Here is a 25511-nt window from a genome sequence, read left to right on the forward strand (position 1 = left end):
AACAATGCCACAAAATGTCCAAGCAGACAAAGTCTTCAAAAGTATGCATGCGTTAATTATTATATGTTAAGTCTAAATAACACTAGAGTTGATTCTTCTGCTTCCCAATTTCTAGTTATGATGGACATCCCTTAATAAATATTTTTCTTAAAATTCAAAACTAGGATATAGGATTTCTTTTGTTCTTTGTAGCTAAACGCCATCCTCTACCTGCTAACTTCCCATATGGAGTGCAGGAGCAATAAGGAAGTCATTTTCTCAAAGTCTGGCAAATAGAGGAGGGGGCAGGGAAACCACATTATATTTTACCCCTTTCTCCTAAAAGTGTGAACGGAATTCAAATTCAAAACTGTCATGTAACAACAGATTAGTCACCCTTACGGAGTCTTAAAAACAAGAAGCAAACAAGACTGGAAGAAGTCCAGTGCAATGGAGGAAAGATATGATAAAGACTATATGATGTTTACTGTAAACTTCCCTGAACCGAGAGGAAAGGCAAAATATAAATGTTTTAATAACTAAATGGTGTTAAACATTTTAAAATGATTTTTAAAAAGTTTGTCGCGCTCTGGGTACCTCCCCCGGTCTCCCGGCGCCGCCATCGCCCCTCCCGGGCACTCTGGGGCGTTCCCCGGAGGTCTCAGAAACAGGGGTGGGAGCCAGGTTACTTCACCGCAGGCCCCCATTCCCCTTCTGGCTGTGCTGCGGCTCCTGTCGCTCTCTCTCGGGAGGCAGCCTCCATAAGCACTGGCCAGCTTCCTCCCCGACCTCCTCCTTCCCTCCCTTTATCCCCCCCGTCTCAGTCCTCCCCCCTCCTGGGTTCTGCCCCTCTCTGGCTCCTCCCCCCCTTCAAAGCCCCAGACGCCCGGGAGAGGCGGGCCGGGGCTGGGCTGCCTGGGCGTGCCCCGGGCGTCTCGGACTTCTGCAGCGTGCTGGGGTGTGGCGTCTCTCGCGACCACGGGTCAGGCGGCTCTTCTCCTCTCTGCCCAGCACTGGGCTCAGCTTCTCCCTCCTGCTCCCCGACGTCTCGCTCTGGCCAGGCTCCTCGGACCCGGAGATGGGCGCGGTGGCTGAGAGGCGCCGTTCGGGTGGCTGTTGGCACTCCGTCAGCCCAGGTGAGGGGTGGGGCCGCCGCGGGGGCTTGGGAAGGCGTGGGAGGCTCTCGGGGCGGCGGCGGGGGCCGGGAGTGGCTGGCAGGCGCTGGGGGGTCTCCCTTGCGTAGTCCTTGCCCGGGCTGGGCGGGACAAAGTTCATATCCACTTTATTTATTTTTACAAACTGAAGTAAGGAACTCAACACCCTGAATTCACCCACATAGAAAAACTAAAGTTGATATACCCATCACAAGCATCTGCTTTGTTTTAAATGCATCCAGGATGTGCATTCTCTGTTAATACTCATGTCAACATTATTTAAATCCTCCTCCCACTCCAGAGGATTTTCAGAAAAAAAGAACAAGACATACAGTGCACTTCTGGCAACATTGACACGTTTTCAGGTTTTTCTTTTGTTTATGACCTGGCACAGAAACATACAATTCAATATTAAAATATAGTTAAGCCACTCATTGTAAAAGGAAGCACACGATTGTCAGGCTTGGAAATGCTACTCATTAGAAAAGAAACAATCCCAATGGCAATCAGACTGGTCTAAGCTTTCATGTCCCTCAGAACTCTTCTTCAGGCTGAATCTCTCTCTCTCACACACACATACACACACAAAGAGAGAGAGAGAACAAAATGTTTCAAGACATAGAGTTAAGTCCTAGTTCAGTCTGTTGCCCATAAAATGCTGAGTTGTATTGACTGTTGCTAATACCTAGTTGCACCCTGCTTCTTTCTACATTTAACATCCAAACACACTGTACTAGGACTTGGCACCATGTCCCGAAATATTTTCCTTTCTTATTTCTTTCTTTTTTAAAAAAATAAATTCTTCTGTAACAGCCAACCTGAAGATTTCTGGAAGACTCAAAAGGCTCACACGCTGTTATGTGTCCTTTGGTTGGTCCTAAAAAAGGACTGCATTCTGGGTTTTTTTTTTTTAAAGAAATCTTGACCTCACTTAGATGATGATGATGATGATGATGATGATATTGCATTTATATCCCGCCCTCCACTCCGAAGGGTCTCAGAGCGGCTCACAATCTCCTTTACCTTCCTCCCCCACAACAGACACCCTGTGAGGTGGGTGGGGCTGGAGAGGGCTCTCACAGCAGCTGCCCTTTCAAGGACAACCTCTGCCGGAGCTATGGCTGACCCAAGGCCATGCTAGCAGGTGCAAGTGGAGGAGTGGGGAATCAAACCCGGTTCTCCCAGATAAGAGTCCACACACTTAACCACTACACCAAACTGGATCACAAGATTAGACTGGGGACAGGCCTGATGTCCACTGAAGCCAAGACAACCTTGTCCTCATTTAATAAATGGCTCAATGTCAATTCTCAACCTCAAAATCTAACATATTTGCTATTAGATAAATTTCAATCTAAAAAAAAAAGTAAAGGTAGTCCCCTGTGCAAGCACCAGTTGTTTTCAACTCTGGGGTGATGTTGCTTTCACAATGTTTTCACGGCAGACTTTTTACGGGGTGGTTTGCCATTGCCTTCCTCAGTCATCTACACTTCCCCCCCCAGCAAGCTGGGTACTCATTTTACCGACCTCGGAAGGATGAAAGGCTGAGTCAACCTGGAGCCGGCTACCTGAGCCAGCTTTCGCTGGGATCAAACTCAGGTCGTGAGCAGAGGGCTCCGACTGCAGTACTGCAGCTTTACCAGTCTGAGCCACAGGGTTTGTAAATTTCAATCTATCTGGTTAAAAATTATTGCTAATGAACTAAATTTACTTGGCTTCTCCCCTCAGTTCATTCTGTCCCTTGACAGTGATCAGGCCAAAAAAGTTCTACAGCAAAGGATAAAGGACACAGCAAGACACCTTGATCTCTCAAGAAGCCCGGATTTTATTGTGTCTGATTCAATTAGGTATCATCTCACTCCTCTCCCCTATCTTACTAACCTAGAGGATCACAAGATGAGGAAAGCTTTCTCCCTGGCAAGATGTTCAACCCTCCCTTCTGCTGTTCTTGAAGGAAGGTATAAGAAAATCCCATTTGCTCAGATTTCTTCCAAATTTCTTGCTTTCTTTTTATCCGTGAGTTCCACCCAAATGCTGTCAAATTGCTGTCCAAACTACTAATCACTTAAGAAACAAAATATGAATGTCACATTTACTGCCTTTTTCTCAACCCAGTGGTTGCATCTAATGACTACAGACAATACATTGGGAGGCAGACTAGATTTTCCGTCAGCAGAACAGAACTTTCCTGCTGGCCGTTTCCACTGGCAGACACCGAATGCTGCTCTTGAGGAACATGGGAGCAGTTTGCAGCAGAAGGGGGAAATCAGCGGAAACTGCCAATTTGGTCAAGCTCTAACCCAATGCTATTTTGTCTGGACGTGAACCTGGGAAGATCTAGGCTGGCACCTGCCATGCATGCTGATGATTTTGCCAACCTTTGGACCCATTCAAATAGTCTCCTCTCACCAGGGAAGATAATAACCAACCATTTCCGCAGGAGCACCACAAGGAGTCTTGAAAAGAGCAAAGTGGCCACTGGAGCTGGGGTGATGAGTGGCACCACTTTGAGAGTCCCACACAACCTTCAACACCTAGTCTGTGACATCCTTGAGAGAGCCCTCTCCATCCTTTCAAACTATTGACCCTGAGAGAACCAGCTTTGGTGAAGAGCACATGTAGGTAGAATGTAAATTTTCTTCACAAAACCCTGACTGGATCGCTTAGTACTTTTTCATTTCTTGTCCTCATCATTCAAGGACGAGGATAACTATTTCTGCTAGAAAAAGCTTCCTGACCCCTCTTAGTCTTTAATGAGGCTACTCAGGTTCCTCTGTGTTTTCATTTAGCTTTAAGGAAGGATTCTGATGATATCGGTCAGCAAGGACTGGAATCCTTAGCATGCAAGTAAGAGGGTAGATTGCTGCAGGGATTCTTGGGGTTTTCCCCAAAGACTTCATCTTCTGCCCAAGCCAGATTCAGACATTTCTGACTCAGAAATGGATGCCACTCTTGTCCCAGTCATGAAGTTAAGGAGATCCCTTGATGGGACTTGGGGTTTGACTTGTTTTGCTGCCCTGATACCAGAGCACTTGCTGACCAAAGTCTGGTACCTCTTCCACAGTAGCAGTCGCTCCACCCTTGGGCTTCTGTTTTCCCTGGCTCAACCAATTGATTCCCTACCAGTTGCTGCACAGCCACATTTTGGCTTGCATCTCCCTCTAGTTCTCCATCTCTTCCTGAATTTTAAAAACCAAGATCAGGAAGACATGGGGGGAACTGAAGGGAGACATGAGTCAAAATGCTGCTATGCAGCAACTGGTGGGGAATCGATCAGTTGAGCCGGGGAAAGTAGAAGCCTGAGGGCAGAGTGACTCCTACTGCAGAAAACGACTGGAATTCTGCTGCTGGAGTTAAACCAGCTCCACTTACTCCAAGAGAAGCACCTTGGCCTCGTAACTGCAAGCACAGGCTGGTGTGGAGGAAAAAGAAGAAGAATTGCAGATTTATACCCCGCCCTTCTCTCTGAATCAGAGACTCAGAGCAGCTTACAATCTCCCATGTCTTCTCCCCCGACAACAGACACCCTGTGAGGTGGGTGGGCCTGAGAAGGCTCTCTCAGAAGCTGCCCTTTCAAGGACAACCCTCTCTGCCAGAGCTATGGCTGACTCAAGGCCATTCCAGCAGGTGCAAGTGGAGGAGTGGGGAATCAAACCCAGTTCTCCCAGATAAGAGTCCACACACTTAACCTTTACACCAAACTGGCACAAGAACAAGAAGCTGAGCATCTGGAGCACTTTCACTTTCTCCCGTGTGACTTCTGCTACTGATTCAGATGTCTGGAGACTTCAAGGACCACAATTGTTTAGTCCATATGAAGACCATCACCATTTAGTGGTGGACAGAAAGGATGAGTTGACCCTTCTAAAGGCTTAGTCTCTATCAGCACCTGTAGGTGTGAAAAGTGTCATCAAGTCACAGCTGACTTATGGCAATCTCATGGGGTTACCAAGGCAAGGTTCAGAGGTGGTTTGTCTACTTCCTGCCATGACTCTGGTATTCCTTGGAGGACTCCCATCCAAATACTAGCCAGGGCCAACCCTGATTAACTTCCAAGATCTGACAAAACACAGGTCAGGGCAGCATCTACAGAGACCCTTTCAGTTCTGGCGGCCATTCAAGGTGGTAAAAGACTGGCTACAATCCTTCTACTGCTATTATTATTTTGACTTTGCCGCTTAGGGGCATAGGATCCTAAGTTACTACACGAATGTACATGCAGATTCATTCATTCCTTGAAATTTTAAAGCTCGATTCAGGTTTCTTTGGACATCAGCCTGTTGTTAAACCCTCGCTCACCTTAAGTTCCAGTGAGAAAAGTGGGCTACAAATAACAGACACGCATAAATAAGTTACTTTACATAAACCTTTCTTTTTCTGTAATTATTGGGGGGGGGGGACTTGGGAAAGTCCTCAATTTGAAATAGCTACCAACTTTTTAAACATAGGGGGCAACATCAGGGAAGGCCTCAGTCTCTATACCCTGCTGTTGGTTGTACAGAAGAACTGGCAGGACACCGTGTGAGACAGGATGCTGAACTAGATGGACCACCAGTCTGATTGATCCAGCAGGGCTTATATTCTCCAGCTTTTTGCACCAATTGTATGATTTACCGTATTTTGGAAAATGTTTACTAATTAGTTTTAAGAGCACTTCTCTAACAATATACCTTGGCCTGATATTAAAAGTATTATAAAGCGACAAAATCCTTTCCCAGAGAAGCTCAAGTCTTGGTTGACACCAAGACTCTATATTCAGTGAAGCAGCCATTCCTAAAACTAGAAGCTCAATATGAAAGAATGCAGAAACTTGACCAACCACTGAACAGCATAACCACCATCCCAACACACAGATGGCCATGACTTTTGGCACTGTGAACAAGCACAGAAAGACAAAAATCTCTTCTTGAGGTTTCCCGCCTCTAGCATAGCTGGAGGAGGGAGAAATGATTCAACCAGTTTACATGGAAGGATATATCTAAACACCTGTTTTGTCTTGACTGAACATACTTCAGTAATATTTTTTTTTTTAAAGTTGTACCTACAGCCATACAAAGTACATCTCCATGCATCCTCTTTCAGTTTAGTCACCTTGAAAAAGCAGCACTGCTCAAGCCTCTGGAGATATCTTGGGGCAAAGGCAGACTTCCAGCTTGCATAACCTGTTCCCAAAGAATGCATCACAGCTCTCTCTAGTGGCAGCTCTACCAGAGTATGCCTGCTCTACTGACTCCAAACATGACAGTAAAAATCCAGAACTAAAAAATTAACGTAATACCTTTTATTAGAACCAACTTAAACAATACAAAACAAAACAGTCCACGTGCTCCCAAGCTCTCCATAACATTTCTTCAGGCTGGATGTTTTCAAAGAAGGGTGCTGAGGTGTTTCAGGTAGTTGTCATCTCCACCAGGAGAGTCTCAGAATTAAGGGCCTTATGGAAGCATTTGCCTTGGGTGCTGCCAATAAGTTTGTTTTTAAAAATGATCCAATTTCCACACTTCACCAGAAGATGCCCTGGAAAACCAATCTAGAGCCAATTAAAGCAAAACCTGTGTCATACATGTGGTAGAAAACACCATCAAGTCACAGCTGACTTACGGCAACCGCACAGGGTTTTCAAGGCGAGCATTGTCCAGAGGCAGTTTGCCATTGCCTGCTTCTGTGTATCCACTGGAAGTCTCCCATTCAAATACTTAAGCTGGCCCCACAGCTTTCGACATATGACGGGATCAGGCTAGCCTGGGCTATCCACATCAGATCACGTGTATGGTCACTGGCACTCAGCTTTAAGGAAGAACATTTTTACGCACAATTTAAAGGTCCCACTGAGAGTTCTACACTAACTGGAATGTGGAACACGCCACTATTTTTATTGCCAATGAAGTATGAAGAATAGTGGCTTTGGGTGCTTATTATCTTATTCCCAAAAGAAATTATTATGAGAACTGTTATGACAGCAGAATGATATGTACCCTGATAAAACAAGAGCTCTGCACCTGGAGGAAGGCTCACCAATTAGGTCACAGTGAATTGGCTGCCTTAAGGATGTTTAGCACAACATGCTCCAAACTCTGCTAGACCAACTTATGTTGACTGGTCACATGCTTCTCTTGGGTTGAAGTTCAGTTGAATTCAATGAAGTGTCACTTTAAAAAAAAAAATCATGTAAGACAGCGCACCTAGGCCAGCACTGAGTTTATGAGCAACTGACCTCTGACAGAGGCAACAGAAACACTGTTTATATGAACTGGTTCCTCCACATAGGAGACAGGTGCACAGCTGTTTGAATTTGCATTATGGTGGTGGGCCTTTCCGAGTTGCAGCATTTGCCTACCCTGCACGTGGTCACACCAGGTCAGAAACAACCATGTGTTGCCAACAGTGAACACACAAAGGACTCCAAATACTCAGCTGTATCAGACCTCTGTGAAAATGAAGCACATTTGTTTAAATCTAACCAAAAAGTAGGAAACTACTATTTTCTCAGAGCTATGTCTTGTTTAGTGGTTTGCTGGGTTTTTTTCACCTATTGCAGTATTTTTAAGATTCACTGGTTTAGTTGTTTCATGTTTTTATGGCATATATGTCACTCTGAAAGACTTCTGGCAAAATAATAATTATTTAATTATTAATTATTAATAACAATTAACTGTACAAACAGAACTTCAATGCTTTTTTCCATCCTAAACTAAGAAAAAACAAGGTTTTCAATATGTAGTAACAAGAGATATCCCACAGTAGTGCTGCATCACTCCTTTGCATACGGTATGCGATCCAGCTGTGAAAGCTAAACTGCAGCAAACTCTGAACAAAGTCCAATTAATCATAAAACGTTAGTTTGACCATCAAGAAGCATTCCTGTGCTTATACCACAGCTTGGAGACTAGAACATCCTCCCCCAATTTGGTAAAGATTGGTCACCACTATTTTGAAGTATCATTTGCTAAGTTTGTTGGACAGGGACTCTTTCAGTCATTGGATGTCTACTTCAAGACCCTCTTTACCAACGAGGATCTAAGAAGGAAACTTTTGTTAATACATGAGACATTTTGGAATGCCTGAAGATTCTTTCAGCTGCTCTCAACACTTAAATATCCCCATAAAGAAATCAGTGTTCTCTTTACAAAAACCTCAGTGGCAAGAAAATGTGGTTTTATTTAATAACCATGGACATATCTGGCACTTTGAAATTAACAAGCAGTGCTCTGTGGTGCTTGCTTATATTTAAGTTCAATTAATATTAAAAAATGGTCCAACCCGCCCCCCACCTTAACTAGCTCCTGTTAAGCATATAGCCAAGCAGCATAACATTTGCATAAGATCAGCAGAAATGAAGTGCCTCAAGCTTAGCCTGAGCTTCACCCGTACGTGGTAACCAAGAAAAACAGTGAACAGGACTGACCACCCACTATGAGTTATTCATGGTGCCCGTCCACCATAGCCATATGACCATATGACAGACAAGCTCACAGGGTGTAGCCAATGTTAAAAAAAACCTAGGTGGATTCCTAGAATAATCTGGGTGGCCTTGCCTGCTGTACTTCATTCCAAGGACTATGAAGTTATAGGAGTTATCGCATCTCAGTCTTCTGCGAAGCTGAGGAGTTTTGCTTTGCTCATCCAGTTGCAGTCTTGGGGGCTCTTATTTTTAATTTTCTTAAAAACAGGGGCTCTTAAAAAAAAAAAGCTGCCCACTGCAGATCTGTACAAAAGATTTCCAGGGACCACTGCTGTGCGGGTATCAAGGAGAACAGAAGCCAAGCTAAGAGACAAAGGAGTCAGTATGTCATGCTTGAGCCCTTCACTGGTACAGGAACACATGACCCAGCTGCTGACTAGTGTGCAAGGGGTGCGTGTGTGTGTGCATACATATAGCTCATACCACTAGCAGAAAGGAACCAGACTTTTAAAGGTGCTAACCATTCTGCATTGTGCTGTCCCTATGCATGGGTTTAATGATGGAACACAGGCCAGAAGTGTAGCATCTATATACAGATTTTATCTGTAACTTCAATTTGGATCTTTAGCAATGTTTCATAATTGCATTCTAGGACGGGGAGGAGAAAGCTGCCCATCTTCCACTGTGGAACAATACGAGTTCTGCTTCACACCCACACACTCTGTTTAATACCTGCAGAACCAAATGGTAATTTATTCTTTAACAGCTCATCCACAAACACACACACCCTAGACTGAATTTCTATGTCATTTCATACTTTTCAGCCTTGATGCTTTGCAAAGGAATCGGTTCACACACATAACTACAAGTGATCATGAAATAAAATCAAGTAAAGCACTAGAATGCGGGAACCAGTTCTCTGCAGGATAATTAAAGGCTTCTTCTGTTTCTACAAAATGGCAAATCCTCCCCCCCCCCCCCCACACACACACACAACACATTACTTCTAGCCAGGGCTTTTTTGGTAGAAAAGCTCAGCAGGAACTCATTTGCATATTAGGCCACACCCCGACATCACTAGTGTTTCACACAGGGCTTTTTGGTAGAAAAAGCCCAGTAGGAACTCATTTGCATATTAGGCCACACCCCATGACAACAAGCCAGCCAGAACTGCATTCCTGCTTTTTAAAAAAAAGCCCTGCTTCTAGCTCATTCAGACATTTTCCCCACAGCTGAGTGGTAATTCTGCCACTGTGAACAAAGAAGGGGAGGACTGCATGATTCTGGCTGCCTCCACACTTCTGCACCACCTGAAGGACACAGCCTTCTCATTGGTGGTATATTGTCTATGAAGTGCTCCCCCTCCGTTTGCCTGGAGCTTGGTTTGTCTCTCTTTAGCTACCAGGTAAAAACTCTCATTGTCCAAGACATATTGAGATGTGATTTCCCACCCCGTCTTCCTTGTTGTTCAGGGTTACTTTTAAAACTAAGGGTCATTGAGAACTTACGATAATGGGATTTTTATACTCTTCCTTGTGGAGTTATATCTTTTGTATTTTTACTGATGACTGTTTTTATTATCTCAGTGTCAAAAGCTACACTAAGAGCTATGGCAAAGAGTTGCAGGGGACAATTTTAAAAATTAACAGCTCAACTGTCTACAAAAGAAAATCTGAAAAACTGCAAAAGGCTGGAAAACACTGAAAAACTGGCTGTATTAATCTCACCAAAAGGGCTGCATTTACTTTGCAGAAAAAAAGTGCACGGAGCAGCTCCTTTAACTGTTGCTTTTGTATACTGGTTAATAAAGAGTTAATTTTTATTCTTAAGGTAAATATTACTATATTTTAACCCTCTTCACATTTTATAAGAGAAAGCAGGTTACAAACATTTTAGACCATGTATTTCAGTTATTTACAGAGGGAAGGGAAAGCCAATGGTGACTTCCACACAAAGGTCAACTAGCAAATGTCCAGCCAAGATGGAATTTGAACCCACAGCTCTCACCAGTGTTCCCTCTAAGCTGAGTTAGCGTGGGCTAGCTCACAGATTTTTAGCTTCCACCTCACAGATTTTTGTCTTAGCTCAGGAAGGATGACTCCAGAGCATAATAATTTATGCAGCAGCTCACAACTTTAATGCCAGGAGCTCACAAAATAGAATTTTTGCTCACAGCTTAGCGGGAACACTGCAATGTAGTCTTTGTCCACCACATAACAACTCCAAAACATTTATAGCCCTAACTCAGCCCTAGGAAAGCAACAAACAGTGGCCTTAGATGAGAACACACTTCCACACCAAGAGATACATCCTGCCAGCAAAACTAAACCCAGATGTTCATCCAGATGCAAACTGCTGCACAAACATGTACATGTTTGCATTCCTGCAGGTTTGGTAGCTCTTCACAATGTACTCAGCTGACTTCTTGCAAATTCTAAAGATCACTTTCAATTCCTACATAAATATACCAACGTGATAATGTAATAAGTGTTTCAAGAGCAAGTGGATCCAGTGATACCCAGGAAGAGTAAACCTGGATGTTTCGTTCAGCTTTATGATACAGCAATTAGCAGAAAATACAAAGGAAAACATGGGGTTAATACTGCCGATAACAGGAGTCACAGTTTACTTATGCTAAATATTTCATAGCACAACTAGCCTTAAACTACCATAAAGGTATTATTTTTACAGACGGGAAAACATGGGACTGAAACACACCATCAATAAGTCAAATCACAAAAAGTTCATCCATATGTTTACATAAAATTGTGATGAATATAATATATTCGTCATCCTCCTGCAATTATTCCCAGCAAAAAAATACTATAAATATTATTTTGACAGTGTAATTACAGTTTTTGCTTCAACCGTGGTAGAAAAGTACTGGCACCAATTCCCTGTCTTCGGAGCAGAGAGAAACAAAGCAATGCTGGAAATAACTAACTTTTAAACCAAATAATATCAGCTTCTCTGGTAACCTTTTAAAAAGCCTGCGTAAAATAACATTGCAATAATTTTGCTTGCCAGGCAGGTAACCAGCTAGACCACCAAGCAGTCAAAAGGAGATCCCAAGCTCAAAAATATAAATTACAAAATATGAGAATATTAGGGCGCGTTCACACTACACTAAATAATGTGTTTTGCAACTGGCTTTTTGCTATTTTTACACAGTAAAAATCCAGTTGCAAAACGCATTATTTAGTGTAGTGTGGACACACTTCTGAAGCGGCTTTCTTGCAGAAACTTTTGGGGACTTAATTTCATGAAGTTAGGCCTCTCTTTCAACATTCCATGGAATAACTAAAATTAATCTCACTTTTGGGAGGCCATTTTTATAAAAAATAGTTAAAGTTTTATAAAAAATAGTATGTCCAAGCAAGGAATGTTGATTATGTACACAGAGGTCTGCCCACTCCTCAGGAAGATTTAAACATGACTTTTACAACATGGGGGCCACTGTGACATGGCCTGCTCCTGGGAACCCTCAATGGGTGAGCAAGATGACACAGGTATTTTTCACGTCACACCACAGAAGGGTTGGGAACAGCCAGGAATAGCAACAGCAAAAAAGTATTGCAGTACAGCAAAAATGTGTACAAAGGCAGAACAAGGTAAGGAAGTATATCAGTTTAAGATTGCTTCTCAGATGCATTCTGCAGCAGGAAAATGGTTGTTCTCAAAAGAGGAAGGATAAAAGGCCTCCTAAAGCCCAGCAGAGATTGATGATAATGATACTGGATTTATATCCTGCCCTATACTCTGAATCTCTGAATCTCAGAGCGGTCACCTTACCTCCCTGCCCCCCCCCCCCCCCGCAACAAACACCCTGTGAGGTAGGTGGGGCTGAAAGAGCTCTTACAGCAGCTGCCCTTTCAAGGACAACTCCTATGAGAGATATGGCTAACCCACGGCCACTCCAGCAGCTGCAAGTGGAGGAGTGCGGAATCAAACCCGATTCTCCCAGATAAGAGTCCGCGCACTTAACCACTACACCAAATTGGCTTGAGCAAGTCAATGCTAATCTGTCACAAACAAGCAGGGCCACCTTTACTGCTGCCCCAAGACTCTGGAAACAACTCTCTGAGCTGTTGCAGCATATCTCCTTTATTAATCACATACTGCAAAATATGATTTGTGGTCTTAACCGCAATTGTGTGCCATTACCTGACGGGTTAAAGTTTGTTAATTTGGAATATTTGAATCCTGTGTTTCTCACAATGACTAATGTAGGTTAAGGATGTAAAAGAGGAAATAATTAGGATTTGTTTACCACTTTCATCTGCCTGTAACGTTAAAAGATCCTGGGAGCTGAAGGAAGAAGGACTGCCTGGCACATGGACAGAGTCAAATGCTCCTGCTGCTGCTGTGCTAGTGGGCACATCCCAGGCATCCAGAGAACTCCCCCAGCTGTCACCCTTGGAGGAAGAAAGATGAGAAGGTAGACCCAAACACACACACTCCTTGTCCCTTAGTATAGGACAGCCTTTCCCCCATTACATGTACAGAGTCCTGAAGATGGAGTGTGCATGGAGGAGTCCCTTCACAGAACTTGTGAGCTTATTAACATGTAAACGCTACCGTTTTTAATAGTTACAATTACTTTTTAAAACTCAATTTGCATCCCCTGGTTTAGATCCAAAGGAAGTTTTTTGCACCCCATTCAAAAGTCAAAAAGTGCACAATTTATCTAGACCTCTTCAGGGATGACTTCCCAGCGTCTTGAGACAGCCCTTCTTCTTCCAGCTGATGATTTAGAGCCATGTTACATGTTACCTGAAACATGAGTTGAGTTCAAATTTCCCCAACCACACCAATACATATGACACTGGAAATCCAAGGCTCCTAAGAGTGCCAGAGCCCTATTTGGCTCGGCGGGGGGGGGGGGGGGGGGGCACTCCACAGCAGGATGTGCTTCTTTATGATCTTGGTAACAGAATCCACTGCAACACCCTTGCATGGAACCTGCCCCTGAAACAAACTGAAGGCACACTATCAAAGCCCCAGAGGTATGCTAGGAACACCAAGCAGACCAATTTTTATCCCAGCACCTGCACTGGGCATAGCTCTGATGAATGCAGAAGCAGGCTCTCTTTGTTTGGTGTAGTGGTTAAGTGCTCAGACTCTTATCTGGGAGAACTGGGTTTGATTTCCCACCCCTCCACTTGCACCTGCTGGAATGGCCTTGGGTCAGCCATAGCTCTTGTAGGAGCTGTCCTTGAAAGGGCATCTGGTGTAAGAGCTCTCTCAGCCCCGCCTACCTCACAGGGTGTCTGTTGTGGGGAGGGGGGAAAGGTAAAAGGAGATTGTGACCACTCTGAGTCTCAGAGTCCAGGGCGGGATATAAATCCAATATCATCTTCTTCCAGAGGAGAAACTTGCATTCTTACCAGCATGGCATTGCTGCGGACTCGTCTCTTTTCCCAATGCTTCCTTCAATATGAAAAACACTTGCTTGTGGTCTGGGCAGCCCTGCAGGCATTTGCGGGGCTCCTTTGCTTTTGCCTGTTATTTCCCAAGGGGGGGTGGAGGTGAGATGGAGAATGGCTATCTAAAACACTTGTGCCCTCTAGCGGCTAGCTTGGATTGAGCCCATTCAAACGAACTCCAACCCATTCCAGGACTCCAGAGGGAACCTGGGTATTCTGCTGGGGAGGGGGGTCTCCCACATTTAATATTTCTGTCCTCTGTCCTCTCGGAGACAACAGGGGGCAGGTCCTGTGTGGATGCAGTGAGGCACAGTACAGGACTCCTCCCCACCAATATCAATCTCCCCCTCAAATGCATGCCAATACATGGGCTCTGCTTTGGACAGCAGCCCACATTAGCTTCCCAGGACTCAGCCATGCTGACCACTCCCTAAAGTCAAAATTACTTCCCTGAGCTGTTATGACATTCCATAGCAGAAAATGCACACAGAAAAGGCTGAATTATTAGCAGAGACTTTAGATTATGCTCTTAGGTAATAAAAAATCTATTTAGCTCCAAATAAACTTTTTGCTGTGTTACAGCAATCCACTGATGTGCACATTTGTTCAGGAAATAAATGAATAAAAAAACCAGAAGACTGATTTAAAAACATTTTTTTCCTTGGAGATTTACAATCAAAGCCCTTTGGACACATCAATCCTAGAGCAGGGCCCAAACTAAAAGGGGGGTGGGGTGGAGAGCCTTGCCTGGAACAGGACTTGATCTGAAGAAAGGAGATGCGAGGTTATACAGGAAATGCTCTGAAGAGTGGAGAGTAGATTGTAAGTGTTAACCAACTAAAGAAGAAAGCCGTGACTACAGGAAAACCTGGGCCTTTCAGAAATGGTTTGCATTCACTTTTACTTAAAAAGTCATGTCACATTGCACAGAAGATGGAACACAAATTGACGTTTAATCTAAACAATCTTGAGAGCAGTTATTTAAGACCAGCACTTTGCATGGCATTTCCTTTTCTGCTGGTTTATTCATTAATATGCCGTTAAAAATAAACTCCTTGCCACAACCCAGCCACAGTTGTAGAGGCATCTGCCAGGCACACAAGGCCCGCCACTTTTTTTTAACCAGTTCCAAACTGTTGGACATTCTGGACTCTCCTACCCACTTTACCAACACCACAACGAGAACTTAAAATAGATGCTACTGGGTGGAATTGGAGAGAACACACACATCCTCATCAAGATAACTGACTTAATAAAACATACTCCTGGTTTTCATTTTTCCAAGGGTTCACTCTTTTTCCTTCCTGGTTAGAACACATGCAATTTCCAAATTAATAGGCCTAGAATACATTCAGATGTATTAGAACTAGAATTCTTGCCACTGTCATCATGAGCTCCTCAATGCAAGAGTGGCTGTGCTAGATGACATCAGCTGTTCATCTAGGATGGCTAGCACCCAGTTGCCAACTAAGCAGTTGCCCATGAGCCTGGACCAGGGATAGAGAATCTTCCCCTACTAATGACATCCCAGCACCTGACTATCATACTTTGACTTTAAGCCTGGAGGCCCCATTCGGCTACCATCTCTAACAACCAATAACAGACCTATCCTCCATAAACCTGACAAGTCCCCTTTTATATCCATCTAAGGCAGTAGCCAAGAGCCCCGTGGCGCAGAGTGGTAAAGCTGCAGTACTACAGTCGGAGTCCTCTGCTCATGACCTGAGTTCGATTCCAGCAGAAGCTGGTTCAGGTAGCCGGCTCCAGGTGGACTCAGCCTTCCATCCTTCCGAGGTCGGTAAAATGAGTACCCAGCTTGCTGGGGAGAAAGTGTAGATGACTGGGGAAGGAAATGGCAAACCACCCCGTAAAAAGTCTGCCGTGAAAACGTTGTGAAAGCAACGTCACCCCAGAGTCGGAAACGACTAGTGCTTGCACAGGGGGACTACCTTTACCTTTTAAGGCAGTAGCCACCCTTTATTTAAAGAAGTCTGAGGCTGTGGTTTCAAAAACATGAGTTGCAGTTTTAAAACCATTAAACATATCTATCTTTATTTGTAGAGACATAAATCAAGAAGGGGAAAACGACAGGCAACAGATCGAGATCATTGGCACTGGAAGTCCAAACAGAGTGGTGCAACTTCCAGTAAATACCTCAACAAATGAAACTATGCACTATATCAGATCACTGAGCTTTTTGTCACCAACTGAGGGGGGAAGGGAACCAGAGCTGGGAGCCCATTCCATTTGTGCTAGAACAAGAGAAGCCCTAACCTTAGCCTGGGACTTGTGATTCCATTCCTTCATGAACAGCACCACCCTGCTTTAATATCTTACCTGTCAATGATGACTCCAGATTAGTTTCTAATTTCTGAAGCAACAGGATTAGGTGAACAGACATCTCAATCAGACCCAAGCTCCTGTTATGAAAAAGACAACTTTAACAACAAAGTCCTTCCAATTTAAGAGAGAGACAGAGAGAGAGAGAAACTTTATACAAAACTATGGATATATCATTGCATGAAGTCATACTGTAGTATACCAAAAAAGGCCTCTGGCAATGATTGGTTGAGATTCCCTGACATCTAGAGAGGCAGAGCAGGTACCTAATGAAATTGTTGGGTAATAGGCTGACAGACAGAAGGAAATACTTCTTTATACAAGTAATAAAACTATGGAACTCACTTCCAGCAAAGGTAATGATGGCCATGAGAACAGACAGCTTTCAAAAAGGGCTAGACAGATTAAAGGAGCAGAGGTCTATTGTGATAGCCATTGTGATTGAAGGTAGCTTCCATATACAGAGACAGCAACCTTCTGAATCCCTGTGCTGTGAGGCAGCAGGGAACAGCCTTGGTTTCTATGCCCTCACTGGCCCTCTACAGCAGGGGTGGCCAAAGGTAGCTCTCCAGAAGTTTTTTGCCTACAGCTCCCATCAGCGCCAGCCAGAATGGCCAATGGCTGGGGCTGATGGGAGTTGTAGGCAAAAAACATCTGGAGAGCTACTGTTGGCCACCCCTGCTCTACTGATTGGCGGGCTGGGTGAGACCATATGCTGGATTAGATGGACAACTGCTCTGATTCTCCAGGCTCTAATTATGGTCTTACGTTCGCAGCCCTAGCTACTGTGAGTATATGAAAGTCTTCCTGTCCGAACAGCACATTTACTTTTGCTTACCACAGAAACACGTTTTCTACTTTCAGGGTTTATTGTTTTCTTGCCTCTCAGATGGCAAATATTAAGATACATACTCTATGTTGAATGGGCTGCAGTAGTTTTCAGCTCTCTCTAAAGTACCAGGTATACTTGCAAGTTTTCTCATAGAAAACAAACACATTTAAACTGTATACATTCCATAAATATGCCAAATAGTTAACATATAAAACTGTACCAAGTTATAACAGATGGATTTTATGCTGTTGAAATAGTTTAGATTTGATAGGAAATAAATATTGCATATATTTCAATGTTTTCTAAAATTTCCATTTTTAAAAAAAGGGAAAACCTTTTTTTCCTGAGATTTCAGAAGAATAGAACAAACTAATTAAATACTTGTACTTCCAAGTACATATTTATTATGCGAGTGATACTCACTGTTTAAAGAGCTCAGGAAATCTTAACTGGGGCTATTGCACTGTGCTTTCTCAACAATCCTCTGAGGCAGGCTAACGTGAGAGATGGTGATAGGTCCCAAGATCATACAACAGGGCTTCTCAGCCTTTCCAAGCCTGTAGGCACCTCCAGAATTCTGACAGAGGGTGGTGGGCACAACAACAAAAATTGTGCAGTAGGTGGAGTCAGCCACAAAACCACTGCTGTGGGAGACTGAGCCAACCTTGAAATGTCAGGGAATGAGGTTATGCATAATTTTGATAGTAACTCTTTACATTTCAGGCAGAACCTCTCATTAACAGGATGCCTCTTAAAATTAAAATTAACATATTCTTTTAAAATGTATTCCTGCATATCCCCAAAATATACATAATATATACTGAACTATATACTGAATTAACTAACCCTGATCTGCCATTATTTTCAGGTAATCTAACATGCTTATGGAAAGGGGGGGGGGGGACCAACCATTTGTTCTCCTGGCTATGCCTTTTACATGAACCCTTCTCCCAAGAGCCCAACTGTTTTCAAACTGCAGTATAACTTGTAATAATGGCAGCTGGAGCTGAAGGGTTGGTGTGGGCTCCTCACATGCATACATAGTGAGAGAGATTATGGCCATATTTTGATAAGAACATAAATGTTTGAAAAGCAACCAGGATTTGATGGAGTGACATTATCATCATCATCATAGTTTATTACAGTCTCAAGACCAGGATACAGTGTAAACATAATATGGAAAAGTAAAAACAGACATAGTATACAAAAATAAAGATCTAAATTTAATAACTTTTAAAATGTAATTCCTGCAGTCTAAGAATTAATGCACAAAACTCAGCAACTGAATGTGTAATCTCTGAATTCTTATCTGATAGGAACCAATGAAGCCTTGTTTTGTTTGTATTAATACAACTAGGTGTCCTATTGACTAATGGAGTAATAATTCTAAAACGAGCCTCCCTATAATATGGGCAACTGAAAAACATATGCTCTACAGATTCAGCCTTGCTTAGAAGAAGAAGATGATATTGGATTTATATCCCGCCCTCCACTCCAAAGAGTCTCAGAGCAGCTCACAATCTCCTTTACCTTCCTCCCCGACAACAGACACCCTGTGAGGTGGGTGGGGCTGGAGAGGTTCTCACAGCAGCTGCCCTTTCAAGGACAACCTCTGCCAGAGTTATGGCTGACCCAAGGCCATTCCAGTAGGTGCAAGTGGAGGAGTGGGGAATCAAACCCCGGTTCTCCCAGAAAAGAGTCCACACACTTAACCACTACACCAAACTGGCTCTCCTGCTTAGAGGGCATGAGCATAGCCTTTCAGAATAAAGGATTTTATTGTACCTGCCTTGCATAACTGCAGATGGAAGGGCAGAACATCTAGCTAGAGCAAATGCCCTTCTAAAATTTCTTCTTTCCACTGAAGTCGTATATGATGCCGGCTCAATAGTGCTTTTGATGTTTAACAACACCCCAAATTTTGATGCACTAAAGATGTCAGACTGTCGTTCTATATTCTAAAGTCTATGTTTAATTAGACCTTTAGCTTGTTCAAGTCCATAAGATAAAAGTAACTGAGGTGAAAAGCCAATTCTGTGAATATGGCTGTAAACTGCCTTGAGTCAACTGGATTGGAAATCGTCCTGGAAAATCAGAGGAAACAGGCCTTGTGGGTTAAAATGACCTTTCAGCCACATAAAGATGGATAGAATACAAACCCTAGCTTCAAACCTGAGATTACCAGATTTCAATTGTATCCAAGCATCGGATACGCAGTTTGGAACTTGCAGAACAGCTCTTAGAAATTTGGACAGAACTATTTCTTGTGGGGCAAAGCATGAGGAGGGTGGTCCTAGAAACGTTCCGTAGAGCAGTTTTGCCAATGATTTGGCCTTATATAACTTCAGGGCTGCAGGAACATATCCGCCGTGAGTTCGAAAAAATTTCAGTATGGTATTTGCTGATCTTTCCCCTAGATCGGCAACATATTTGCTATGCTTAACCCTAGAACCAGAGGCCTGTAAAACTACACCTAAGTATTTAAAACTGTCAACTTGTTCTATCTGATGTCCATTTATTGCCCAATTCCTGGGTTTTGATCTATTCCCAAAGGCTACAGTTTTGGTTTCTTGATAGTTTATTGTGAGAACTTCATCTTCACAGAACATGCTGAACTTCCTTAGGGCTCGCCTAAGACCAACTGGGGTTCAAGATAATATCACAGCATCATCAGCATACAGTAAGACAGATAAAGCCAGTTTGGTGTAGTAGTTAAGTGTGCGGACTCTTATCTGGGAGAACCGGGTTTGATTCCCCACTCCTCCACTTGCACCTGCTAGAATGGCCTTGGGTCAGCCATAGCTCTGGCAGAGGTTGTCCTTGAAAGGGCAGCTGCTGTGAGAGCCCTCTCCAGCCCCACCCACCTCACAGGGTGTCTGTTGTGGGGGAGGAAGGTAAAGGAGATTGTGAGCCGCTCTGAGATTCTTCGGAGTGGAGGGCGGGATATAAATCCAATATCATTATCATCATAAATACCGGTTTGCAAGTTTAGGGGGATAAAGATCAGATATGTTGAGCCAACTTACTAAATTATTGATATAAAAAATAAACAAAGCTGGGGCTAGTAGACATTCTTGCCTAACACCTCTGAAGGTTTTTATAGGGTCAGTAAGATGGTCAAATCTACTGCATCTGACTCTTAAGAATGTATGATCATGCAGGACCTGTAATAGAAACAAAAGTCTTTTACCAATATTTGAATTTAGGAGCTTATTCCAGAGCCAGGGTCCAGAAACAGAGTCAAAGGCAGATTTAAGATCGACAAAGGTAGCATATAATGATGTTGCTCCCTTGGCTGAATATTTCTCAATGAGGTGCTGTAGTGTAAGACAGTAATCAAGCGCAGACCTACCTGGTCTGAAGCCTGCCTGTTCAGCAACCAAGATATCCTCTTGTTCTAGCCAATCTAAAAATTTATCCAATGAGTTCTGGAATAGTTGGACTGCTCTACAACCTGTTAGGATAATTTTGATAAGCACTTTGTGGATAAAATCTCTCACATTTATTTCAACTTGGGCTCTACATTAGCAGTGGCAGGACTGGATGGTCCCAGGGTTCTGATGTGTCCGTTTGTAGACAGGATACTTGGAAGTTTGAGACCTACCATCTGCTTGTACCACCTTTGCCCCTACTGGCTGCTTAAACCTGCCAGGGGGGAGCAGGGCTGGCAGATTGAATCCAGGAGACAGTAAATGCCTCCCTGAGAGAGGGAGTGGTCATTTCTCCCTTGAAGTGGGCAGTGATGCATCATCAAAGATTTCAGGTTTTCACGGCTGGCATCATCATTAGGGTTTGTAGAATCTTTCAGGCTCAAGTGCCGTGTTCTACTGGAGAAAGTTTTTCTTCCAGACGTTTCGTTCTCAGCTGCGGAGAACATCCTCAGTGCTCCGGCTGCAACGCCACTGAGGATGTTCTCCGCAGCTGAGAACGAAACATCTGAAAGAAAAACTTTCTCCAGTAGAACACGGCACTTGAGCCTGAAAGATTCTACAAACCCTAGTGATGCATCACTCCTCAAGAAACCTACTCTGGCCACAGGAGAGTTGAGTAACTATTGTCCAGTGTCAAATGAACCATTCTTGAGCAAAATGACTGAATGAGCGGTGGCTGGCCAACTTCAGGGATTTCTGAAAGTAGATCTTTGTGATCCATTCCAATCTGATTTGAGATCTGTTATGGGACTAAAATGGCCTTGGTTGCCCTGCTGGATTATATGCACTGGGAGATGGACAGGGGAGTGAGACCCTGTTAACTACCCTGCACCTCTCAGTGGCTTTTCATACCATCCACCATGGTACCCTTCTGGAGTGCCTTTCAGGATTGGGACTGGGAGGCACTGCTCTACAGTAGGTCCAGTCCTACTGAAAGGTAGCTGGGGTACTGCTGCTGTCCTCCTTGGCCGCTGGCCTACAGGGTTCCCTAAGGTTTCATCTTGTTCCTCATGCTTTTCAACATATCTGTAAGGCCTCTGGGAGAGCAGTCATCCAGAGATTTGGCCTGAATTGTCACCCATACAGAGATGACAGCTCTATCTCATGCTTCCAGCAGAATCCTAAGGGGTGAGTTGAAACTGTGAGCAGGTTCCCGGAGGCAGTTTTGGAATGGATGAGAGTTAACAAACTGAAACTTAATCCAAACAAAACAGAGGTTCTTCTGGTGGGGAGAAGATCTAACAAAAGTACTGAGATATCTCCTGTTTTGGATGGGGTTGCACCCCCACAAAGGAGCAGGTTGATAGCTTGTGAGCGCTCCTGGACTGAGGCCTCCTGCTGAATACACGTGGCAACAATTGCCAGGGGTGCCTTTCACCAGTTTCAACCGATGAGCTACCTGCAGCCCTTCCATGCCACTGGGGTGCATGCCCATGGAATATTAAATTACTGCAGTGAGCACTGGCTGCCTTTGAGGACTGGCTGGAAGCTACAGTTGATACACAGTGCTGCAGTCAGAATGTTGAATGGAGTGGGCATAAGGAAGCATATCACTTTGGAACACCGTTCCCAGGGAGATTTGTCTGTCTCCTTCTACTGTTGTGTTCCACCAGGAGGTAAAGACTTTTTTGTTCTGTTTCCCTTTTTTTTCTGTTTCACATAGCCTCAATCACTATTATTGGTCTTCTCCCTGGTATTTGGTGTTATGTCTGTTTATATGGAGTTTTTTTTACTGAATTATTGTACATGTGTTTTTAATGTTTGATGACTGCTGTCTCAAGTACCCTATTTGGGTGGAATGCCATTCCATTTTTGTCTGATGAAGTCTGCTTAGAGCAGGGGTCCTCAAACTACGGCCCTCGGGCCAGATGCGGCCCGCTGAGGACGTTTATGTGGCCCGCCGGGTTATGGCAAAATCAGACCGGAAGTGACGTTTGACCTAAACTCACGTTAGCAATGCACACTTCCGGCATTGGGCTGAGGCGGCAGAGACAGAGTGTGAGGCGATACCGAGGTGAGGTGAGTTCCCAGGCTGTGGTGTGTGGTGTGGGGAAGGGAGAGAGATGCAGAAGACGGAGAACTGACGGCCCGCAGCCTTGTACAGTAACAGCAGCCATCACAACAGTCCGGCCCTCCAACAGTCTGAGGGACAGTGAACTGGCCCCCTGTTTAAAAAGTTTGAGGACCCCTGGCTTAGAGCATACGAAAGCTTACATTTTGAATAAAATATAGTTGGTCTTAAAGGTGCCACTCGTCTACTGCTTTGTTCAAATAAATAGACTGTAACTAAAATGCTAAAAAACCTTGTTGAGCCTTTCTCACCACCTCACCTCATAAGGTTCTGATTACTGGCACACTGAACACAGGCATTCCGTAGGCATCGGAAGCATTCTGAGAGCAGCAGAAACCAGTCCTCCAGATGAGCCGGCGTATTGACATTCTTGCAGGCCACATCAACTTCACTGGCTGCTTTCGTCAAAATTTGAAGGAGATTTTGGAACAAGGGCTCTGTTGCCTTTTCTCTGAAATGAAAAATAAATGTACATGAAATAAATAGTATTATCCACACACAGATAAAACTGCCACATAAAATGAGAGTAATGCTATTTTGTACCAGGCACAGGTCCTTGTTACAATAAAAATTTTAAACCCAAGCTTTTTTGACTTAGGCAGGCGAGGAAAGATTATACAGGCTTTGAAACACATATGTATCCACAAATGCAAGCATTTTCTCAGGCTATGAAAAGGCCTGGTTCTTTAAAAAGGTGAAGACTGGGGCTTTCTCTTTTTTTTTAGCAGGAAAGCACAGGAACACAATTCCAGCTGGCTTGGTGTGGGGTGTGTGTGTGGCTTAATATGCAAATGAGTTCCTGATGGGCTTTTTCTACAAAGAAAAGCCCTGGTGAAGACAGTTAATAAATATAGGAGTTTTTCAAGATCTAATAATATAATTTAAATGTGATGCTAATTATTGGTATTTCCCAAATTTATGGTAATTATTTAAAGTTTTTTTCAAACAAAAACTGGTAGTACACTTCAAGAAATAACTGAGTATAATGGCAGTGTCTCAATTACTCTCAGCATTCCACAATTAAGGGTACATCTGCCCATTAATCTCCAGTTTTGACATATTTATTTTCTTCACTATGCTTCCCCTCAGAATTAAATCCAGCCAAATGTAATCCAGGTATACATCCTAAACTTGTTATTCCTTTTTGGTCCTTGAATCTGTTAAACTTCTTCATTATGCTGTATGCTAATTTACTACTTACCCTCTACCTATATGGTAGTTTCCATTCCATTGTATCTGAAGAAGTATGCGTGCCCCCAAAAGCTTATACCTTGAATAAAACTTCATTGGTCTTAAAAGTGCCACTGCACTCAAACTTTGTTCGGGTAAATCCCAATTAAGAACACAGTCTGGAAATCATGTTGCAGAATGAAACCAAATTCAGCTGACCCCTTTGGACCTCTCCTGTCTTTTAATCACTAGTTATTTATTGCCAGAAACAGCCAGTATTTTTTGGAAGGCTGGCATCAGATGTACAAACAGGACGTAAACAAATCCAGTTGCACGGAAATAAAAACAGATTTTGCATACAAATCCAGTGGTCCTAGTTTTGTCAAACACATTGTCACTATCCAATACAAAGAGGGTACATATCCACTTCCACTATGATAGCATGAACAATTTTATTTACAGTAGAAAATACAAGCCATTATGTATGACTAAATGTGGTGTCTTCCATGAAGACAGATCAAAATGGGTAGCCATGTTACATAACACGGATACCCATCTTGAACTCTGTATACAGTAAAACAAAGTTTGAGACCAGTGGCACCCTTGACCAAAAAAAATTATTCTGGGTTTAAGTTTTCGTGTGCCGGCACACTTCTTCAGATACAGTAAACAATCATCCTTGAACTCACAGAACTGCATCTTTTCACTTCCTTCATTTTAACACTAGACAGAAAATTGACATAATATTGCAAATGTTATCATCTTAAGAAAAATCAGTCTGCTCAGCCTATTTTTACTGATGAGTTGCAACCATTCAAAACAAACGTGAAAATTTAAATTACTGTAGTTGAATTAGATTCTGGCAGGTAGCTTTGTTGGTGTGAAACAGCATAACAAAGTTTGAATCCAGTGGCATCTTTAAGACCAACAAAGTTTTATTCCGGGTGTAAGTTTTCATGTGCATGCACTTCCATATCTGAAAAAGTGTGCATGCACATGAAAGTTGATACCTGGAATAAAACTTTGTTGGTCTTAAAGATGCAGCTGGATTCAAACTTTGTTCTGTAGTTGAATTACTATTAGAGTAGTCTACCTATATAGTCTGGATATAAAAACAAAACTTGCTTCTGTGCCCAGACTAGCCTGATCTTGTCAGATCTAAACAAGCAAGCGTGGTCAGCCCCAGTCAGTATTTGCATGGGAGACCAATAAAAAATACCAGGGTTGCTCCACGGAGGCAGGCAATGACAAACCACCTCTTGCCTTGAAACCCCCTATGGGGTGGTCATAAGTCAGCTGTGACTTGGTGGCAAGAAAAAGCATGACACAAGTATTCTGTGTCAGCTGTTTCACGGCGAGAACCACCTGCCACAAGACCTACCAGGTCATTTGCTGCTTTCCTAGAACATGCGGCAGGTGCCACACTGGAGAACAGAACTCAGAGGAGCATGCCAAAGCACCACTCGCGCCTCCTGAGCCACTGAGCATCATGGAGCAGTCAGCAAGACCAAGGGCGGCTACTCTTTGCTTCAGGAGGTGAGAAGTAAACAATGTCCAGGTCCTTCCTAGCCCCCCCCCCCCTTCAGGCAAAGCTTGGGAAACCCAGTAGGATGGCCTCCTGCAGTTCTCACGCTTAAGTAATCCTTTTTTCAAGGATCTCCACCACCAGGCCCAGCTGCCAGAGGTTCTGAAGCTCCTCCATGTTG

At 43.5% G+C, this 25511-nt stretch overlaps 1 protein-coding gene across 1 annotated transcript in view; it reads right to left on the reverse strand.

The window, feature by feature from the left end:
• The window catches only part of ATXN10 (ataxin 10), a 112898-nt gene that overhangs the window by 86828 nt on the left and 559 nt on the right, over nt 1–25511 (reverse strand). Inside the window, exons 2-3 of the mRNA XM_060254102.1 lie at nt 22895–23086; nt 16299–16381 (exon numbers count right to left, since the gene is read on the reverse strand). Of these exons, the coding sequence (XP_060110085.1) occupies nt 16299–16381; nt 22895–23086 (275 nt within the window). The remainder of the gene's footprint in view (nt 1–16298; nt 16382–22894; nt 23087–25511) is intronic.

The sequence above is a fragment of the Heteronotia binoei genome, chromosome 14, assembly GCF_032191835.1.
Source record: "Heteronotia binoei isolate CCM8104 ecotype False Entrance Well chromosome 14, APGP_CSIRO_Hbin_v1, whole genome shotgun sequence".
Lineage (NCBI taxonomy): Eukaryota > Metazoa > Chordata > Lepidosauria > Squamata > Gekkonidae > Heteronotia > Heteronotia binoei.